General features: G+C 44.7%; 1 protein-coding gene across 1 annotated transcript in view; it reads right to left on the bottom strand.

Moving 5' to 3' along the window:
• Positions 1-2,962: 2,962 nt before the first annotated feature.
• LOC121178119 (beta-1,3-galactosyltransferase 1-like) overlaps positions 2,963-23,455 on the bottom strand; it is a 40,013-nt gene continuing 19,520 nt past the window's right edge. Inside the window, exon 2 of the mRNA XM_041032643.1 lies at positions 2,963-4,318. Within this exon, the coding sequence (XP_040888577.1) occupies positions 3,067-4,053 (987 nt within the window). The 5' untranslated portion in view covers positions 4,054-4,318 and the 3' untranslated portion in view covers positions 2,963-3,066. The remainder of the gene's footprint in view (positions 4,319-23,455) is intronic.

The raw sequence follows: 23,455 nt of genomic DNA on the forward strand, positions 1-23,455 counted from the left end.
ATGATTTGTTCTCTGCAGCGGATTATGCAGCATTAAGAAATCAGCCTCCAGTCTTTACACCATCTAACTAGACCACAATGCCAAACCAAGGTCTACTCTACGTCCTAATAGCATTGTATTTCTACTCAAGGCTCCACAGGCCTGCCTTCCAATGCTTTGTTTTGAAATCTGAGTGTTCCCAATTGTCTAGCACTCTCCGCCTCGCTCGTTATGAGGTTCATTTACCACAAGCCCCGGAATAATCACTCGCTTTTCATTTTCCCCGAGCTTTAGCCATTTAAACGCTCTACCACTGGGTTGTTTGGCCAATTACAGAGCAGGCTTTCTATTACTCAGCATATTGTATAAAACTGCACATGCCATAGGGGGTGATCAGAGGAATGCAAAACACAGCGCTGAGGATAAGAAGCCGTGAATGAGAGTTATTTCACATGTACACGACTGAGCAAGTCATTAACTGATAACATACTGTGGCTGTTTGGGGGTTGAATTCTATTCTTCTCCACACAATAAACCTAAAGAACAAACCGGAATAAAACTGTTTCAATTATATCATGGTTTCAAAAACTGTTCTAGAAACTGATCAAAAAGAAGCATTTGAAGTAAAGGCGCCATCCGGGAGTCGTTTTTTTTTTTTTTATTATGAAGAAGTCGTAACAACAGTGGTGTGTTTGCTGCCTACAAGCTCCCACAAGAGTTTCGAGAGAAAGTGTTTGAAGAAAGAGCCGCGCCACAAGTGCTTCCCACATTTTCATGTTTATCTTTGCAAGTACAGAACAGAAGACGTTTTTCATTTCTGTGGCACCGAATCCCACAGGAGCGACGCCGCTCCCTCGGATGATGATGATGACGACGACGCCTGGAACAAAGCGTTCACAAACCCAACGCAACAAACTATCCACTAAAACACACCTGAAAAAAAGCTATCAGATGTTTCAGGGAATTACTGTTAATAATAATGATCTTCAGTGTCCATAGGAGCTGTCAATGGACAAAGGTGAATGAGTTCTCTGCTTAACACAGGCTACAATCCATCTGTCCTCACTGATAAACCTTAAAGTGTTCTCTTTGACTTCCTGTAACGAGGCTTGCTTATCCACACACACAGCCAGTTTCTATTTTCATGGCCATAAATAATGGGAAAAAAACCCAAATTCATTTATTTTTTTCATGTTCTAGACTGACTGATGTAATAAAGTGACCTACAGAAAGTATCCGCACTTTACTTGAACATAAAAATCCCTTCACCTGGGTGATTCCTCTCGTTAAGACATTACAGTTGAAAACACCCATTTGGCTGCCAAACACACAGATGCTGCATTTGAAGTAATCACACATTGCAAAGCAGTCTGCTTGCCACTTAGGCACACGCATCAACACCTGCATGGAAAACAACAACAACACACGGCTCCGTTGTTTCCAGAGCCACACGGAGATTTCAGCGTTCGCCCGGTGTTCGCCCATCAGCGACGAGCTGGAAGTCGCTTCAAACCGAGCACAGCTGCTGCGGCGAACAGCGGCCCTAATGAGACGCTGTCATTTCTGCACAGCTCGTGTTTGCCAACAGTCGTCGCAGTGTCAGGAAAAGCAAGACGGCCGGCGGTGCTCGACCAGTTAAAGCTAAAACAGACGACGCCAACGTAAAGTGGAAGCGATATATCTCTCCTTACTGCCTTTTGTGGCCGCTGTGGGTTGACTATCAGTCGTCAACGAAAGGCTGGGATTGGTTAAGCAGAGGAGGGAGCAGCATTTCTCAGACATGTGGATGATTCTGGATTAGCTTTAGCTAGCTACAGAGAACTGTGAGTGTCAAGCTGCCCTTGACAAGCACCCAAACAACCACAGCACATTGTAAACCCATCCCATCTGTAAAAATCACAGCACGCCACTGAGTCACTGTGAAACACTCCAGGCTGTAATCTCGTTTCCTTATATGCATGTGTGGGTGTATTAACTTACAGGGTACTTGTACTCAATTGAGTGGAATAAAAAAACTTTTATATTGTTTTCTGTAATAAATACAATATCAAGCTTTATAAAAGCGGTTTATTTAATCTCAAATAATTGAAAAGGGGGGGGGGGGGGGGGCGCACTCAAAAGTGTTATATCTGTCTCCAGCACACTCTTCCACATCTGTTCTCCTTTATGTTCAAGTAATAGAAAATATAATAGTCTGCAGGCTGCTCACAGCACGGCCTAAGACAAATAACCGCACATTACACAGAAGTAACATTCACTTGCGAGCAGCCGATATCTTCTTCGCGCCTTCTGGACACTTTCACAAAGATCTGTGGATCTGTTGTTTAAGAAAATAAGTCTGATTCTGAAAAGAGTATCACAGAGGCAAAGAGCTCCTAATCCACAGCTTTCCTACAGTAAGAACAACATGGTACATGTTTCAGCCTATTTAAATGAGTCATTACACCGTAAACTCACCATGGTCCTGATGATGATGACAGCTGCTGCGATACCAGACAGTACATCCAACATTAACACCTTGTTCAGGAAGTAAAACAACTGAAAATACATGAGGAACATTCATAATTAGAGCTTGTGATCAACCCAACAGGCGAATGTCTGGGTTCAAAGAAGTGTGTTGGCATTTCTCTAATCTGCTGTTTAGTAACTGGGGACAGTTTGTGTCGTGTACAAACGAGTAGTTTAACACGAGCCTCTAAACTTCCTGTCGTGTAATTTCCTATAAAAAATGATGGTGCTGCCGGCAATGACAACCAACCGCCTCAACATTTTGCACGTTTCTGGAAAAACGTTTCCAACTTTGTGCCTAATTTGCGAGTCTGAGCGACACAGCGCTCGTAAACACCTCAAAGTGAAGGAGGAAATAGAATTTTTACAGAGAAGTCTGCTTTGGCCTTTCACCACAGAGACTCCTGGCAAAGCAATCAGCAGCAAGATAAAGCCCTGGATGCTTCGTCAATATTGTTCCTTCAGCTCAGGGCGATGTGCTGGAGAGTATTTGCCAATGCCAACGATGGAGAAGCAGTTGATAAGACGGCGGTCAATTCCTCCCTGACTCTCTCGCCGGTGCTAGCAAAAACAGTCCTGCTAACACTTGAGGTGTTTCTTGCTGGTCATGTCGTTCCAGATGCGGTGCATCTCCTCGGGGGAGATCTGGTGGACGGTGACCACCCGGCGGTAGCGGCAGAGGCTGTAGGCCATCTTCCAGTGGTTGAAGCCGCTGTTCTGGAAGGGGTGAATGCCGAGCTTACGGAGGCACACGCCGACGTACACGTCCTCCAGGTGTAGCAGCCTGGTGTGTAACGAGGTCTTGTATATGAGCTCGGCCACGTCCGCTGAGAAGACGTAACCCGTGCCGGAGCAGAAGGGGGGGTACTTGCTCTCTGGGTACAGATCCCTGGGCATGTACCACTTGCTGCGCATGTCTCTGATTGGCCCACCATTGATGACGTACCCGGTGAAGTACCTCCTCCTGGGCTTGGTGGTGGGCTTCAGGAGGTTGTAGATGAGGTTCTCCATGTTGACAAAGATGTCACTGTCCGTCTTGAGGACATACTGAGCCTTAGGGCAAAACGTAGCCACCCAACGCATGCCCATCAGCGTCTTTAGCGTCAGATTGTGATAAGAATCAATAAAATCCTCCACTACAATGTCATGAAAGATCTGACTCTCTTGCTCCACCATCTGATTGAGAACAGTGTCGGTACTGCGACCCAACAGGAAGAGCGTGACCACGCGCACGTCCGGAAACGTGCTCTCGTCACCCCATGTCTCTCTGATGGCCTGACGGGCGTCAAACTCCTTGTGGGTGGTGCTGATCAGGATCACAAGAAAGGGAGGCTCGGCCTCGCACTTCTTGGCCTCGTTGATGAGGTAGCCAAAGTCGTGTGGGTTGAGCGAGCGCGTTCGGATGTTGCTGAAGGTGGCATTCTTGTTCACCTTGGGCACCTTGCGTATGGGGATGGTGAGCTGGCCCACATAGGAAGTGGAGGGGCGGGACACACTCAGGTACCACAGAGCGCTGGCCCAACAAACCACTGTCAGCAAGTATAAGCAGGAGACCTTAGAAGGCATTGCTGTTCACTTGGCTGGTGTTACCAGTGGCAGCAGTGTGGGAACTGGTGAGGCCACGCCTCCATGGGTTTACTTAGATATGGAGGTGCAGCTTGAGGCTGCCTCCGCAACGCAGCTGACATTAATTTCAGATAATGGACTCCTCTGCTGTCTAGTGTTGGTGTTGTGATAGAAAAAGAGGACTAAAGAGATTTCTTATCGTGTCCACGGCCTTACTGTGTCCCATTGCAGCTCGCAGGAGTGTTTCAGCGCTCCGTGACAGCATCTAAAAAAAGATGAAAACAGACAGACAGAGGCAACATTAATAATCAAAACCACATCGTAAAACCGCAGCAGTGAGATAAGCATGTTGAACGACCAACATGCTGTAATTTTCACGAAAAGGCTTCTATAGCAGCAGGGAGCGTGACTTATTTCTTATTCCCTATTCATTACAGCCCATAACATCAGTCCACTGGCCAGACAAGCAGCACTGTGCCACAGCCAGTTACCCTATCATTCCATCACTGCCTCTGATAAGAGCTCTAGGTCTGAACAAAGTGAATATCCCAGGAAACTCTCTCCGTTGATGGGGCCTGCTCGGCCTCCGCTCCCACCACTTTCTGTTTGCGAACGCTGTTTATCTCCCGTCTTTATCCACCCCGCCCCAGACACAGACACAGGCTGGCAAATCATAGCCACTCTGGGAGTATGAGGGGAGGAGGAGGAGGAGGAGGGGTGAGATAGAGAGGGAGGAGGATCAAGGCAGAGAAGGTGAAAGTAAAACGTTCTCATGGGAAAAGATTAATATCCACTTCCTCTCATTCTCCTGGTCTCGCTCCCCACTTACTCCCACCATTTACCATCCTTTCTACTCCTCAATGTCAAAATGAGCTTGGCGCTAGCATGTGGATTTTACATATTTTATTCTGTAATGAGCCTCTCCTTCGTTAGCCGGCCAGACGCTGCCGCGGAACTCCACCAACTTTTCGAATCACCGCTCTAATTGGTCACACCGACAGACCGTAAGGGGATGAATTTAAGCTCTCAATATGGAGTACGATAAAAACCTGCGCGTGCGTTATATCCAAATGTTGTGTGCTTTCTGTATTTAAATGTCAGCCTGCATTCAAAGGCAGTGATGGATAACTAATTCACAGGGGTTTTTTTTGGGTGTCTGAAAGCCAAACTAAATCTAATCCTTCTTTTCAAACAGACCTTTCTTCGCGATAGACGTAATCTCTTTTGATGTAGCACCAGCTCTGCTCTTATTCTGGGGAAATATATATATATATTTTTTTTACCATGCATAACTGATGATGAACATAAAAAGTAGTTATAGATCCTATTAGAGATAGTGAAATGTGCAAAGATGCTGCCTGTGCTGTGTTCAGAGATGGAAGGCCCGGCTCATTCTTTTATCAGACTCCAGTTGCGGGGCGCAGTGGTTCTTTTCATCAGGACTTTTCTCTTATTCCTCCTACCCCCCCCCCCCCCCATTTCTACTATCTCTTCCCTCTCTTTCTGAAGCAGAGTCATCAATCTCATGGTCCAGTAGAATCCATCTCATCATGGCTGCTTTTCCACACCTCCTCCCTCTCCATCCTCTCAATCCGTCTCTGCTTCTCCACTTCAGTGGAAGCTTGATCCATCTTTATATGTCTCACTACCTCCCTCCGCATCCTTCTTTGTCTCGCTCCCTACGTCCTCCTGGCTTTTTGTTTTTCTGTCTTTTGTTTCTCGTGGGGTGTTGTATTCCTCTCCTCAGAGTTCACCTCAAATTCCCCACGACAGCTTTGACCACCATCAGTCTCCCTAAAGCCTCTCGGCCTCCACTCCTCCTCCCTCTCAATCACTATATCTTCATATTCATCTCCTTTCCTTGACCTCACACCGCCTCTTTTCCCTCCTACTTTCCGCACATCAGCTTGTGTCCTGAGATGGGTCTATTGGTTTAATAATCCCCCAAAACCAGCCTAGAATAACTGACCAAAATCCTGAGAACTAACTTCCCTCTGGAGCAAACTGAAAGGCGGCTGTATCATTTCATGATGTCGATTTTTGGGGCTGATGCTGATACTGATAAACTGGCTGATTATATGATATTTATACTGACAAAAATCTGAAGAGGCCTCTTGGCCAGGCTTGCATATCAGACCACGTGGTCTCAGCCTCAATGAACGCAACAACATGACAACACGGGAGATCCTGCTACCACTGCAAAGGCTGAACTCGGCTGATTGTAATAGTGTGTGTGTGTGTGTAGGAGTTTTGACTGATGACTTCGTATGAGTCTGAGAAGAAGGGGGCGTGACATTCGTGGCAAACTGCGTCAATCATGTGACAGAGAAATGCCTCTGATTCAGACGCCGCTCGTGCTCAGAGCCCATTATCTGTCTGTTTGTTTACATCCCTCAGCGCTCGTGATGTCAATCTCATGTCTCAGAATAGGATTTAAGTACTACTACTACTACTACTACTACTTCAGCCGCAGAGCTGTAGATCATAATGACTACCCAGCTGATGAAAGGGCAGCAAAACATGCCAGTGAAAGAATAACTCCAAAATACCACACTGCATTAAAACCAGGTATTAACATGTGAAAAGCACGGGGAAAAAAACATTAAAGCGTAATAATTACAGTTATTATTAACACCCATTCATAGGGCTTATTGCTAATGATCTGCTAATCTGAACTGGTTGTCATGACAGCACAGTGACAGGCCATAGGGGGAAGAGAAAGACAGAGAGAGAGAGAGAGAGAGAGAGAGAGACTGATAGGAAACAGTGGGGGAGAAATGCAGTCAGTCTGCTGTATGCCAGCATTAAGTGCTAAAGTGTTTTTGAATGTAACTCCCCCGGGAAGTCGATTTAGCAACCTCACACTGAGCTCGGCTGCACCGGGTCGCTGCTCCATTACGCCTCACACTGATTCCAAGGCTCCGCGCCGGTTTTCACCTTTGTGTGGATGACAAGACAGCTCTTAAAAAACGCTTTGGTACAATGATCAAACATTTATCCAGCACCTGAGAGTGGGCACCTTGATACTGCCCGGCGCATCAATCAAATGATTGGCAGAAAATCAATCCGACATACAACAACTGATAAATGATTTATTGTCAAAGTCATTTGTTGCTTATCAAATATGAGGATTTGGATGCTTTATGGACACTGAATGTTTCTTCATGGTGCTGGGATCGCTGTCATGCATATGGGTGTCTTTATTTCATTTCATTGTATTTTGTGCCGAATTGATCAGCTACAGTAAGCATTAAAGAAGTCAATTATAGTTTTCACTGTTATTATACAGTATTTCTGCCTGAAGGGGCGACAGGAAGTTTAAAAAGATGGGAATCTTCTTCTGTGTCGTCTTTAAAATCGAGTGACCTCTATAAGCTGGAGCAGAAAGCTCAGGGGCGACAGAGATGTGGGAGTTTCAGTCTCGTTTAATGTTGCACCAGATAATTGATTGCAGTCATTAGTGCAGCGTTGAGTGACCTTGCTTGGGGGTGGTGGGGGGGGGGGGGGGGGGGGGGAGTGATTATGTGTGTGTGTGAATGTGTGTCAGTGATGGAGGGAGTAAGAGACAGAAACAAAAGCAACACCACGAGCTTCTGCAAGGTGGTTTCATAGACTATAATGTCTGGTGTTACTGGACTCTGAGGAGATCCAGACACCTCTGACGGTAAATAAATCATACTCCGAGCTCGGGGCTGACATCTTACATTCACGCTGCCTGCTCCAATACCGCCGATTTTAATGACTGGCAGAGAAAACAGGAAGCAGCCTCCATCGCTTGCAGTTTCCCACGACAGCTGATTTAAGCGAAGCTGTCAGAGTGTTTGCTGCTGAGAGATTCTTTACATCGCAGCATCACGACGCGGTAATAGCATTCGAAAGCTGAGGCGCGACCTGCGAATATCATTCAGCGACGGCAACCAGGAGAATCAAGTGGATAATGGAAACAAAAAATAATTGCATTTTATGTCTGAGGGTGGGGAAAAAAATAATGCTCCTCAGGACCAAATTACATTCATAAAACATACTTGCCACTGTGACTTGTGTATGTGATATTGTCTTTATGATTACTGAGGAAGCAGAGGAGGAAGTGACTCAAACACACTGATACTGGAGGCATGAGGTTGAGAATATTTTCTTTATACATCTAAACTACATTTCAGGATCTGAGCAGAGCTTTTCTTCTTGGATTAAACACATGATGCTGACCACAGTCCATTCCTCAACACCCTATCTCAAGCTCATGCTGTTGAATATGTGATAAGCTCAACAGGAGGTTTATAATTATCAGCCACCGAAAAAAAAAAAAAAAACTGTCTTCTGTTCAGCGTTTGATCCTCTTTTCCTCCAATCTTCCCGCCAAGTCTAAAACCCATTATGTCGGCTTCTAAACATTCAAAAGCAGGAATTAACGTGTGAGGAATTTAACACCAATAGCCAAATTGGTTCGCATCCCACCTAATATGAAAAAAGGCACAATTGACATGTCAGGGCTGGAAGGCATCCCAGTGTGGGCACTGGCCACGCTTTTGTTTGCCCGGATAATAAAAGACTGTGCGATTGTTGTGGAGCAGCACGGCCGTATAGCCGTGAGCATTACGGGCCACAGGCTGGACACTCTGGGCTTAGTGCAAAACCTCTGAATGCAAAGCAGCTTAGGAGTGACAGAGGAAATGGGATATCAATAGCAGCCAACAGATTTGGCTGTTGTACAGAAGCCTGATGCTCCATCCTCACTTCAGTGCTGACTTGTGCTGGAGCATATCGGTCTGCGGGCCAAAGCAGCGCTTGCAGAAAAATTCTCAGTGTTTGTTTTTAGCTCGCTCACCTCAAAGGACATTTCTGACTGCTGAAAGTTATAACTTGTTTCAAGACAGTTTTACTTCCCTGAACTCGAGAACTTATCTGACAATACCTCATTAGCGGTGAGCTGCGATTCAACAAACCCATCTGGAGCTTCACGTAGGCTGAGGATTCGTGCAAAGTGCAAAGGCTACTGGGTAAGCAGGAAAAAAAGAGAAGCGAGGAGTGTGGTCCAGGAGCACAGCTCGCTGTTCTTTCTCAAGAAATATGTGTAGCAGGTGCACGAGGTTTTGTTTTGTGGCGTCATGGATCTCGATGACAAACAGCACTGGGCTTTGCTGAGGGGTGAGGTGAGGTGAGGCGGTGGGGGCTCCCCCCCCCCACGCCGGCCAGGACCTGCGCTCTGTATGCTAAGCTCCCTCACAAATTGGAAACGACAACTTGATTCATGCAGGTAATACATTTCACTGTCCGACCGGGTGATATTGCTGTTATGCAATATTCGAGCTTCGGCGCTGCATCGGGGGGGTAAGTGGGGGACGGAAGGTCGGAGAAGACGCTGGAATTATGGTAATACAACCCAAGCATCTGAAAGGAAACATTACGTGATACCAGCTGGTGAGGACAAACGCCTGAATGGCAAGGGTGTTCTGCTGAAGGGAAGTGAAGTGAAGCTACAAGCAGTTTAGGAATCACACTGAAGAATAAGGTGCTAATAACCTTCATAGATGTGGCTGTAGAAGTTAGAGCTTTGGAATATTGATGAAATAGATCAGCTGTAGTCACATGAGGGCCCAGGCGCCCGGGGAATAGTTTTTATAAACTATTCCATTATCCAGGGCAGAGTTCTGCTGAGCACACACACTCTCAGCACTTCAGCGGCAGCCCGCTTCACGTCGGCGCACTCACACCCGAGAGCTCCTCAGCTGCTCAGCACAAGCACCGCTTCTCCACCGTCAGCCGCCGAGCATCCGCAGTGCAATGACTCAGTGTTAAGTGCCTTGCTCAAGAGCGTGATGATGATGATGATGGTGATGATGACAGTTTTTGTGGGATGTTATATCATTAACTTGGTTGCTGCCCACTGTTCTGATGCAAGAGCTGTGTAGGAATTTCACAGACAGTTTGTTTGAATTTCAGCGGACCACCCCCGGTGCGTGCATGGGCGTTAGAGGGATAACACAACCGACAAAGAGCCTCAAACAGTCATCCTGGCTGCTTTGATACGATTTGAGTCCAACCACCAAATGGTTCAACACAAAACAGCTAAAGAAAGAAAAATATTATCAGAGGTTTTAAAATGATATCTCCCCTCAGGGGCTGCTGTGTTCCCGGCAGGTCATTTTCCACATGCACTAAAGCACATCCATTAGTCCCACCGGAGTTTAGCCACGCTAATCAACAAGAACCAACATAAAAATCTTAATCTCTGTGATATACGCTGATACATCCAGGGCGTATCTTCTGAATTAAAGACTTCATCGTGAGTCATATCCGATGTGTCAACAGATGCAGAGGAACCTTTGTGCAGGGCTGGAAAACAAACTGAGCGGGCGATCGATACAGCAGCAGCCTGCAGCAGAAGTGTATACACACCGTGTAGCAGCAACCTCCCCAACCCTTCTCTTCACGCCATTCAAACGGTTTGCCACCTCTCCCCTTTTCCCCTCTATTCTTCCTGTGCTCTCTCCTTCACTTGAACACTGACCTTAAACCTGTGAAAGTGTCCACGAGCCTCTCGAGCACTAAAAGAAGCAACAGCAGCAGCAGCAGCTGTACGTCTGTGATGAGCTTGTAAATTCTCGGGCTATTGATCCGGCTCTGGAGGGTCTCTCAGGGTGTTTCTAATTTTATTTTCCTTTCGTTTAGGTCTGTCAGCAAAGCAATGAATCAGACTTCCATAATATTGTCTGAGCGTAATATCCCAAGGACAAGGGCTTCCATCAAAACCAGAAAATCTGAACCACAACTACACGCGCAAACACGGACGTACACAATAACATGAGAAATGCAACAATGAGTGTGTAACTGACAGAGGCTAAGGCAGCTCTAAACGATCCTACAGGGAGCTGCAGTGTTCAAACCAACACTACCATTACCATTCTGGGCGATCACCTTCCTCCCATCACGCTCCTCCATCCATATGGCGGCGGTTTCTATGGGAACCAAAAAAATAAAAAATAAAACACCCCAATCTACCAGGTACTTAGCTGTATGAATTGCACGAGAATCGCGTTATTCATATGAAGTGTTTCACTCCAAAACCCGAGGCAGCCGCCAGTCAAGAAAAAAAAAAAAAAAAAAAAAGTGGCACTTAAGCTCATGATGGATAGGACACAAATTGAGATAAGTGATGTTCCATTCTGAACACAATTGGGTAATTTCAACACTTAGTTGATAAAATTAGATCACTTTGGAGTGCACCCTCCTCTCTACTTTGAGGATGATGAATGATGAGCTGAGGTGAGCATTATTTCCCAAAAATGAGCTGGAACTGTAGGGGTGGTGAAACTTCATTCATTTCCCATCACACACGTGTTGAATATGGTTTCATTTCATCTCCACTTTACCAGACTCTCTGTCCTTTTTGTTCCACGAATATCATGAATATAAGGCATGTTTGTGTTTTCAGTTATGTAACAGGTTACAGAGATGTGTTTTTTGACAGCTACCACAAAAAAAGGTTATTTGAAAATTGTTGTACTGTCGGTGTAACAGCCTCCTGCGGCGCAACATTTCTCCTGTCATATTCAACAGTGAACATCCAGAGCCCTCTCACTGCGCTGGTGTTGGCACAGACACGAACCGTGGAATTCAAGAGTCTGATATTAAAACACCATATTGACTTCTGGATTTAAATGACTGGATGTACACTCTGTATTAATACTGGTATCTGAATGTTATACCAGCTATCACAGAAGATGGACCAGCCTTTGGTTATGCTCACGTTTAATCCATTTCTTCCAAAATTAATAATCCAATCATGCAGATATTTAATATTTCAAACTTCACTCATTTATTTATGAATACACAGAATTAAATATAGTTGTTTGCTGGTAAATCCTGCTGTTTTCTGGTCAACAATGGATCTGAATCATTGGAATCAGGTCACATGACAGCCACGAGTCATGTGACCTGCCCTGTTGTAAGGGCTCTGCTCTGTACCAATCCCCAGGCCACCTTACAGCTCACCACAGTTATTTACTCTGTTTCCACTCATTCAACAGAAAATACACAACTTAGACACACAACTACAGTAGTACACAAAGTATTTAAACAGGAAGTGATATACTATATGGCCTCATGGCCTCACATGATCCCCCGACACCTCGGCGCCCCGCTCTCAGCGGATGACGGATCGTGGTGCGGCTCTGCGACATTAAAAGGCCATATGCTCACCAGAGGGACGGCTGCACTACAGGCATCAATTAGTACCAACACACAGCTGCTCGCAGACACACACACACACACATACACACACAACACCTACTCAAGACAATTTTCAGCGGGAAAAAAAAACCTCCCAAGTTGAGCTCTAATACGAGCCAGCTAATTAACTTCTGGACCACTGCATTTCAACACACACGCATAATTCACATGAACTAATTTACCTAGGAAAACATCTGGAAGGAGCTGATGGAGACAGAGGATTAGCATTAGTCCAACATACTGTATGCTTGTGCTTGCCCAGTGGCAGTAGTCCTCTACTGGAGCTCCAGCCTCTAACAGAGGGGGGCGAGGAGTTATCATGAGCGCCATCTCGGCGCTGGCAGACGGGTACAGCAGCGTGGAACAGGCTGAACACATTCCATTATATAGCAGGGCGCAGACAACTGCACCTGTCTAGATAACACACACAGCTCCAGGCAGTAGTGATGCTGGGTGGGGGTGCGGCGGTGGCGGTGGTGGTGGGGGAGAGAACCCACACGATGCAGAGGCAGAGACAAAACACACACACACACACACACACACGCTTGCAGGTTTTTATCTCCTGTGTCATGTGACTGTCTTTCTATGCTAAAAAAAAAAAGTAGTGGTCTTCATTTTACAGGCCTATATGCACACACAGGTGCCCCACACACACACACACTCACCTGCTTGGTGTCTTTGCTATGAGCTGACAGAGCTCCTGTTAGTTGCTCTGTTGAACCTGAGAGCTGAGCGGATGCCAGATGAAGGGTCCTGTGGTAATTACCTTGTCTCCAAGTCTGGCTACCACACACACACACACACACACACACACACACACACACACACACACACACACACACACACACACACACACACACACACACACACACACACACACATACACCCCTGCCACTGCTGATGGCAGCACAGGCTGAGGACATGCAGCTTCAGCACTCCTTCCGGTAAATAACACTCCTCCTGCTGAGGGGCACTGGGAACACCACGCACACAAGCACCACACACACACACACAAACACACACACACACACTAGCAGAGTGCAGTGTCCCTAGAGCTGAAGCCTGCAGTGTCTTCTATACTTTGTGCATGTATCCAGTTGTACATATAAACACAGGTGAGTGCAGGCAGGGAGCTGCACAGGTCGAGCTGCTCACTGAGGAAACTCCACGCTCGACTGATTTGCCTTCGGTGTCAATCAAACCTGAAACCTCACCAAACACACACACTCTGTCCAACACTGACTTTTATAACTGAAACTGCTTCAGAGTTTTTAGACAAAAACCACAAACTACTACACAACAGAGTAGAGTAACTATGACCCTGCTGGTGCTTAACAGCGTATCTGGTTTCATACAGTGAGCCAATATGGGGTCCATATAGGAAAAAGAGTCACTTATTTTTATTTGTGCTCAGCTTTTGTTGTGAGCCGAGGCAGAAAGCCTTTAGTGGCAGCCTAATTAATGTTGACAACCTGCAGCTACAAGCTGAAAATGAGATGTTAATAAATGTACAAGTATCTGACACACTGAGGTAACAGCTGTGGCTGACTTACTTTCAGACCTGATTTTTTTTTTTTTTTCCCCCCCTCATGCCTCTGCTGAGTCAGAATTATTAAAGCGATATAAGCTTCAAATATTCATGTCAAACTCATGAAACTTTAACTGACATTCTCCTGAAAACAAAACAAAAACACAGTCCAGTCCGGAGAGGAAACGACCGGGTCGGCTCATCATTTGACATTCAAAATTCATAAGCGTGATAGAAATGTTTACGTCTAAAGGTTGGGGCACATTGGGCTGTAAGAAAATCTGATGAAATTAATCAAATAGCAGATCAATCAATAAAGGTTGGCTGCAGGAGCTGTGCTGGTTTACAAAGAATATTCACCAGAAATCAGCCATGTTTTAGTTTATTAGCATATGTGCTAATATTATAGCAGTGAGCAGCTAAATGCTAAACAGTGGCATTTTCTTTTCAAAGCAACAGAAACTGTTAACCCTCAGCTTCCTACGTTAGTTTCTAGATCTCTGTGTCTATGTTCTGGGCAGTGTTACACTGGACTATATGTGGCTTAGTCTTCTACTGTTCACAAATGGTTAGCAAACAGTTACACTGGCTGTAAATCTGACTGTTATTAAAGTCAAGATAACAAACGTTTACACTGTCTTTACATTTCCATCCTACACGGTGAGATGGGAATTCTAAAAATAGATGAATAAATAATAATAATCCAGATAAGTGGATTAGTAAAGTGGATAAAAAGGGGCGAGCAGATAAATATTAAATGGACATACGCTCCTCTCTCTCCACACACACACAGGCTGACACACGTGCATGAACTTCACTGTCCTGCAGGAATCACAGCAGGAACGTTAGCAGCTCTGATGCATGTGTGTGCAGATGGCGTGATAACCCGCGGTCCGGCTCGGCCCACACAGCTGCCTCGGGCCCCCCCTCTCGTAGGTGAGGCCGCTATCTCCAGCCAGTGTGAGGTCCGGTCAGAGGCCGTGCTGCTCAGTATGCCCCCCCCCCCCCCACCCCCGGTAAATAAATGATTCCACCTGTCAGAACCGCTAAGCCTCAGCCTCACAGAGGTGAGACGCGGGAGAAAGCTTGTCTTTGAGTCAATTTTAAAAGGAGGTTTGGCTTCGACCTAAGCTCTGACAGAAATACACACTCTGGTTTTCATTGTTCTGTCAGCCTGTCAGACGCAGTTTGGCTTAAAAAACACACACATATCCTATCTGCATACATGGATGCACACACACAAACACACACACACACCCATATCCACACTAACAGAGCAGTCTGCAATCCTCTGAACTTTTAACCTCTGGCACACACATCAGTACTGGCTGGAGGAGTATTCAAAGAAGTGGTATTAACCTTAAACTGTGCTTCTGTTTGTACTGAAGCAGCAGCAATATATATATATATATATATATATATATTTTTTTTTTAGCTGATGAATATTTAAATTCTTCCGCGGAGAATCGGACGAGGTTAACTGTTGTGGATACTGTCTGACTGTAACTCCAGCTGGGTGTCTGGCTCTCTGAATGCCACTTTAATGAGAGCTTTTCAAATATTTTTCACCTCCAGGCCGGCGGGCTTTTGACGGAGAAGCCGTTGTTACATAGAGGGAGATAAAAAAAAAGATAAAGAGAGAAAGGAAGGAAGAGTGGAGAAGCATTCTGTAAGAGCAAGGCAGAGAGGGGGGGGGGGGGGGGGGGGGGGCAGAGGAGTAATGGGGCAACCCTAAACCACATAAGTACAATTTTTACTGTCCCATGGCACAAAATGACCATAATATATCTGCAGGGGGTTTAATAAGGCTGTTGATCAATACCAGTGACTCAACGATTATTTTTGCCAAATGCTGAGGCTTCAAGTTTTTAAACCTTGTAAATAAAACACCCATTAGAGGATTTAACGCCCCTTTAAAGTATTTCTCTAATTAAGATTAAGGAGACACACGCGCTGAAGCTTTGGAGACGTGAATCTGCGCAGTCTTTACGGGCGTGTTAAGACACTGTTCCTAAATGATTGGGGTGAGGACAGAGCTGAATTCCAAAGCATTATTAATATTTGCATCGGGCCCTCCCTTTGACCCAGGAGCCTTGAAGACTCAGAGGGGACTGCTTGCCAAACAGCGCACTGTTAAATAAGGCTGGACATTATTTATTCCATGTCATTAACTCTTCTCCTCCTTGCTGCAGGCAACTCTGGCTCCGGAGCTGCATGTTCTCTGTCTGTGGTCCTGGCTCCACCGACCTGCTGCTGTTCATTGTCTACAGTTGTCCATTTTTACGATACATACCCCGTAATGTAAATAATTACCAGGTTATCATAGCTGGAACCTGCTGAGCACACAGTATCCACTAACTGCTCTATAATTTGAACACTGGCTCTCTATCTTTGTCCTGTATGGATCATCTTTCCTATGATGTATATATATGTCCTCCATTCCCAGCTGTCCTATCTAACCTTTTCCTCCTTTTACCCAGTCCGGCAATCATCAAGAGCCCCCCGTCCCCCGCCACCCCCGCCTCACATGAGTCAGGTTCAGCTCAAGGTTTGTTGATGAGGTCGTATCTCTGGTTACAGGAGGCGCAGCGCGCTATCTCTACGTCATTCAGTCTGTCTATAGCTAATTTATGCATAATGATCACAGCCTTGCAGATGGCGCAGGTTTCCTTTAACCCAGCTCTGCCATTAAATAGTGGCCTGATAACAGCTTAGTTTACTGTGCAAGAAAAAAAAATAACAACAGTCACTCACGAACTACTACAACAATCCACATCTACTACTACTAATTGGACACATTGATCAGGTTTGACTTGCTTTTGATTCGGAGAATGCAGCACAGCCATCCCCTCAGCAAAAAGAAAAAAAAAAAAAATTTCATCCAGTCACTAGCAGAAATGTGTGTGTGTGTGTGTTTTATGTTGGGAGTGTGTCAGCAATGACAGGAAGTGATCCAGTAGCAGTCTCACTGCTTATGACGGCTGTCAGATGGGAGATCCATCTGTGTGATTAGCTGCTGGATGGGCTGACTTTCCTCTGGGACGGATCGATCTGTGCTGGCCGCTGAGATGACGCCCTCCCTGTCAAAGATGACTGTGTGTGTGTATGTGTGTGTATTTGTGAGAGAAATATATGAATGCTGCAACATACAATTTGTTCTATTCTATTTTTTTTTTTTGCCCTAAATGTCTTTTCTAATAGATCAACAGCCAAACAAAGAATAAAGCAATGCTGCAGATATATTCAATTATAATTATAAAAAGAACAGATCGCACTTATTTAGATATATGACGTAAACAACCAAAACAACAAACATATCCTTGAGTACAAACAAAAAGCAGGAAATAATGCACAAGCCTTCAACTCCATCTATCTTTTCCTCTGCTTCTCCTCTACCCTCCTTTCTTCCCTTGACACCCTCCTCTCATCTTCCTGCCTGTCCTTGACCAACTGCAAAATGGCCTCCATCAAAAGCAGGATCCTTCCAGAAAGCCTCTCGGGTTCAGTCTGATGGGACTTCACCGGAGGAACACAATGACAGATGAAACCGAAACTCCGCCTCGCAGCGTCTGATGAGGCCATCGCTCTCTTTTTTTTGTTTGCTGTATGCTACAGTTAATGTCTAATCATCTGCGATCAATTTTAATGTTTCACAGCCTGACAGATGTGTACTTGAATGTCTTGTATTTCACTTTAATCTTAGTGAAATTGTGCTTTCTTTTCCCTGTAAAGGGTCATCTCAACCGAACCGTCATTAAAAGAAAAGAAAAAAAAAAACAATATCAAAACACTGAGTCAGATAAAGAAAAACCTCTCAGCTGGAGTCCACAGCCGTTTCTTGGAGCTCTCTTTGAAACTGCTCTGTTTCCCAGCATCCTCCAGCCCCTGAATCTGTATCATTTTCAGGTCAGTGTACTTTTCTCTGCGGCACCTTTATCTCGTTCTGATAAACCCCCGGGAAGACGAGGGAGGCTGGCGTCACGTCAGTCCCACAAAGAGACAGGACAAAGGCCGGCTTTGCTCGCCGCACTGACAATCGCACATCCATTTAAATGAAGCTTCTTTTTTTCGGTCTCTGCTCGACACTTACACACATCACAATAAGCATTTTAGTCTGAGTAAAACAGTTACCCTGACAACAAACTCTCCACCCACTCAACACTGTGAAAAAGATGAGTTTAGTGAGTGCTTTGTAAAAAAAATAAAAATAAATAAAAAAAGTCATTTAAGTTGTAAATTAACGTTTTGTCACCAGCGTTTCCTCTGCTTGGGTCCAGAGGCGGGAGGCGGGGGAGGATGCCTGCAGCGCTCCCCCTCCCTCCCCCTACAAACTCTCCACCTGTTTGCATTGCAAACATAGTTGTTTACTGACTCCCTTCTCTTGCCACAAATTCAGTTTTCTGTCTCCGTCCTTGAAAAAGGAGGACGTCTAAGAGCTGTCAAGATCAGAACTTCTTGGTTTGCGTAACAGCAGCAGGCGCAGCGCCGACGTCCAAACTCAGCGGGCCCGGTCTCGACGAGCCACTTTACCACGATTGATTTTTCTGCCGGGTTTTTTGATGAAATAAATAATAGCCGGCTTGGATTTGGATTTGTTTCCAACTGGGGAAAAAAAAAAAAAAAAAAAAAAAAACCAAACATAAAAGAGACGGGCAAGCCTCTGCTTTGTTTGATACAGGCACTGACAAAATGTAAAAACTTTTCCAAAAACAGTTCTTGTGAATGGATATCAATAAAGTAAAAGCACTGACATGAAATCAGTAAGTACGGAGGGGATAAAACGGGGGCTACTGCACACAGATTATAAAGACAGCATGTAACATCTAACCATCTTCTGCTATCTAATTTAGTCTTTTATTTATTTAATTTTTTTGGAGCACTGCATTCCAGCCATAAAGACAAGAGAGAGTGACACTTTATTAGTTTGGCTTTATTTGTTACCACTCAATAAGCAGGCCTGCGTTGTAGCTTTCATTAAATCACTAATTAAAACACCCATCGTCGATGTTAAGGGTTTACAGATTATCTTTCCATCAGTTTAATTAGGCTAATTGCTATTTGCTACAGTGCTCATTGTAATTTCATTTCATTAAGGGAAGAATGAATAGATGAATCCGTGGTGAGAATCGGGAAGGTTGTGAACAGGGAACGCTCCTCGCTCGATGGATCCTCGATCAAAAGGAGAGCTGAATGTGAGTTTCATGTCTGAATGACAGCGGCGGGAGAGTGGAAACCAAACTACGGCATAATTTGATCGGGCTGAAATTAAACTATGAAATATGAGGGCGAAGATGTTAAAGGATCTGTTGAGCATTTTGGAAAATCAGCTTATTAACATTTTTTTTGCCAAGAGCTCAATATAGGGCGTCCATTTTTATTTTTTAACCTCAAACCAAACCAGGTTACAGTCTGCGTCTGATGACCTCCATCTCCTTCCAAACAACTGAACGTTTGCATTTCACAAGAGCAAGAAGCTTTGATGTTTCCACTCTGATCCATTCTCTAAATGGAAATCTGAAAAAAAAACAAAACCAATCTACTATCTGCATTCAATTATGAAGATATCCTTTATGCTCATGCAGCTGTGACCACCCTCAAACCACTGGTTGCCAAGTAAACACACACAAATCTTATGTGGCAGGTTCAGTGAGAGTCAGATGGTTCAAACTGGAGGAAGCTATTGTGGTTTATCGGCTGAATGAACTGTGTATCCTGCAAACAAATGGGTTGGGAATCTGGGTTAAATCTCATTCTATTATCAGGCGGAAGCAGAAGTGAATGCGAACTGGATCTCGTTCCAAAAAAAAGAAAACAGAAAAGAAGAGGAAGTGACAGAAAGTGCTGATCTTTTCAACCGCGCGCCATAAATCTGGACACTGAACTTAAACTGAACATTATAGTAAATGTAAATCACGGAACTGTAAACGTGACTGCGTGCAAAGTCGTATCTTTCCACAGCTGAAGGAGGCTGTGAGCACTTTATCGTATTGCTCCCATGATTCATACTGCCGCTGTTGGAGGGGCGGCGGACTGTATATGTGTCGACCGTCAACAAGCTTTTACAGCTGGGAGTTGAGGGGCCTGCTATCTGTTTAAAGTCAGCCGTGCTACGAGACGACGCACATTTTGTATCACCCCCCCCCCCCCCCCCTTGTTGTTTTAGTGCCTGTGAAGAGTTTATGGGCCGTACATCAGCTGTATCAGGTGACACATCTGAGAGCTGCTTTACATGATATCCCCACAGAAAGATTATGCCTACATGTATGTAACACTGTGAGATAAAGATATTCATGTATTAATTACTCAGATAATATCTAAAGGCGTATTCCTGTGTATCACAGTAGAGTGGAATCACTCAAGTCATTCTTTTCAATCTGATGAGAAAGTGAGCAACAGCAGCTGCAGACACTCAATATCTCCCAGCACATGTAATCCAATAACTTCTTGTACGGACGGTTATCAGCTCTCACAAGGGAGGTCGCCGCTGCGGGTGTAAATCGCTCGGCTACACCGTTTACTGTATGAGCGCGCGCACACACACGCTTATATACAAGGCCGAGGAGAAAAGACGGGAGCGGAAATCCCCCAGGAAAAAGCAAACGATTAATCAGATAAAAACACCTTCACAAATCAAAAGTGATAATAATTCTGCACGGACACGGTGACTTATTGTCTTGGATCTGAACTGGAGATACTGTGCACCTCACACCGTTAGGTTTACTGATGATATGAGCGGTGAGAATTTATTTTCCCGCTTCCCACTTGAATTAACAATCAACCAACATAATCAGGATTACTGACGCTCTGTGTACAGTCCTGTCCCTGAGTAATTCTACCTCTTCATGCCTTTAACTTTTCATAAAAGCTCGTTAACACAGTTCCATCAGCATTTTCTCTCCGACCTTCCTCGTCAATAATTACCTCCAGTAGGCAACGAGTCCACATTAGCATATATTATGGGCTGGAAAGTGGGCGTTTTTAGATTAATGGCATCAAATAAACATAAACAGTAACCACGGGCAACCAAAACCGCTACTAATGTGAAGCGCTGAAACAAGTTAGTGAAAACGGAAACTTTATCAATTAAAGTTTAATGAGCGCTTTGAGGCTTTTTTGGCTGCAATTTTCTGCCGGTGTGAGACACACATGGATAATCAACAGGAGGGTAAAGATCTCGCTCTTTAAAGGTTAAGTTTTTAAAGATTTGAGATATTTATTCCCTGCCAGCGAGCAGGGGGGGGGGGGGGAGATTGTCGAGCTTTCTTTGAGGTCCGTGTTTCTATCATCTCGGCCTCGTTCGGCTCTTCAGCGTAGCGAGGAGTTTCCCCGAGTTCCAAGTAAAACGAAGATCGGCTTAAGCTCGCCTGCCGTGTCAGATGGCGCACGCGGGGGGGAGGGGTGGGGGGACAACAGGACGAGATGTAGGCTGTGATTAACACCACCAGTTCTCCGCTCTGTTGTCTCTGTTGCTCTCTCCTTGTCTCCTTCTTGGCTTTCAGATTTAAGATAAGATGAAATTTTAATGATCCCCATGTGGAAAAATGGGTCGACGGAGCCGCAAAGAGAAACAAGACACAGCAAAGAAATGGAGAATGCTTGGGGAAAGCAGGTCTTATAAACACACGCCAACAAACATGTTAAATATTGGAACATTTTAGGAGGAAGACTGGCAGGAAGTACGATGGAATCAGCAAAAAGGCATAATCTATAGATCTAAAAGTTAGTAAAGAGCTTCATTACTGACAGACACTGAAATTATAAAGAGGTGGTAGTAGATATGTTCGTCTTACACTCAGGGGGACAGATGTGAGGCAAAGATACTGTAGGAGGTGAAAGATCAGGTGTATGTCAGCGTTCTGAAAGCAACAGGAAGTTGGTTATTGTAGCCTGTCCTCCTGATTTGGCCCCCGGTTATGGAGTCAGATACCTGAAGTAACAAAATGAAGCAATTTCTGAGACCTCAAGGGGAGTTCAGAGAGAAAGCAGAGTGAATTTCCGTGTTGTGTCGTTAACCCGAATTTGACGGCAGGACCTTTCCGTGTTGATTCACCCGAACAGCTAATTTCCCTACGGTACGAACAACAATGCTTGTGTATGGGAGTGTGTCTGTGCAGCAGCTCAGCCTCTGACCTCTGACCTCAGAGCTCAGCCGGATCTACAGCTCGAAGCAGGTTTGTAAATCATTCGCAGTTTTAGTTTGATCACACACACGTGATACTAACCAGAGTTTAAAATAATATATATCCCCACAGCAGGAGCCACATTCAGGCCAGGCTGGGGACTGAGTGTAACTGCCAGGACAGAATTCACCACTGAATGTGTGACAGATCTGGACAAATGTTTTTGACCTTTGAACTTTAAGTGTTACTGACTGCCACAGACAACAACATTTTCCTCGAAGCGAAGGCGGCTATGCAGTCAGACCGGAAAAAAAGCAGGAAATCAGTCCTAACTGTCCAAAAACGTCTCAGACTGAAGCAAAATGAGTCCTTTTAGGACAAGGAGGAAAGCACTTTAGAAAAGAATACAATACAACAAAATATAAGTTAGTGTCCCAGTGGGGAAATCTGTGTTGCATCGCTGCTCTGTTCCGATTAACAACAACAAATACAATATACGCAATTTACAGGCAAAAACCAATGAGAAAAAAACGACTCCCATCTCTGCTGGTGTTTAAGAGAAGCTCCAGAAGTGGGCAACAAAGGTCAAACAGAGACTTAAGTGCACATTCAGTGGGAGGAGATGTTCACCGATCACAGAGAGGTTATGAAGAGTTACTGTTTTGGCAAAAAAAAAAAGGAAAAACCTCACAATGAGTAGGATGGAAAAGTAAGCACATGCCGAAACTGAGGTTCTCACAGCAAGAGGACAAAAAAAAAAAAAAAAACGCAGCTTTGAAACAAAGATATTTAGGAAATAAATCAAAGTTTGATCGGTCGTACAGCTCCTCAAATAGAGATTTATTAATTTTCACGAGCTGCTTCACTCAAATCGTGGGTTAATTCTTAATTTATTTAAATTAGAGCTGGAATGATTAATGGAAGTGAAAATGCCAGACTATTGGACTATTTAGCCCGCTGCTTAAATAAAACAAGCAATTTGAACACATCACTAGAGGCTGAAATTATACAAAGGGCATCTTCCACTATTTCTCTGACACGGCAGAGACAAAACAAGTGATTTATCAAGAAAATAAGAGCTAGATTTGTCAATAATGGCAATAATTACTGTGGCAGGGTTAGAATATTTTAGAGGTATGTTCAGATTGTCAACTGAGAGTCTGTGTTCATCCATAACTTTGAGTCCCACTCTGAGGTAGGAGTGTTTTTAGTCCTGGTTTAACTTTCCGTGTGGCTCTGAGATTGATCTGAGGTTCTGCTTGTTATACAGGCCCTGAGGCGCTGTTTATTTTCAGGTCTCCCCACACACACACATAGCTCACTTAAACTTGAAACAAATTGAAGCAGTTGTACTGTCCACGCCGGCGCATTTACTCTTTAGCAGTGACAAGACCAATCAGGAAGAAAACAGCAAGCGAATCGCTCCCTCTTTGGGTCAAGAGTTGCGGAGGACCACGGGTTATATATACTGGTGTGATAAATAAGAAAATATTCATATAACTACTGACGAATCCAGGTATTTGCA

This window comes from Toxotes jaculatrix, chromosome 24, assembly GCF_017976425.1.
Source record: "Toxotes jaculatrix isolate fToxJac2 chromosome 24, fToxJac2.pri, whole genome shotgun sequence".
NCBI classification, from domain to species: Eukaryota; Metazoa; Chordata; class Actinopteri; family Toxotidae; genus Toxotes; species Toxotes jaculatrix.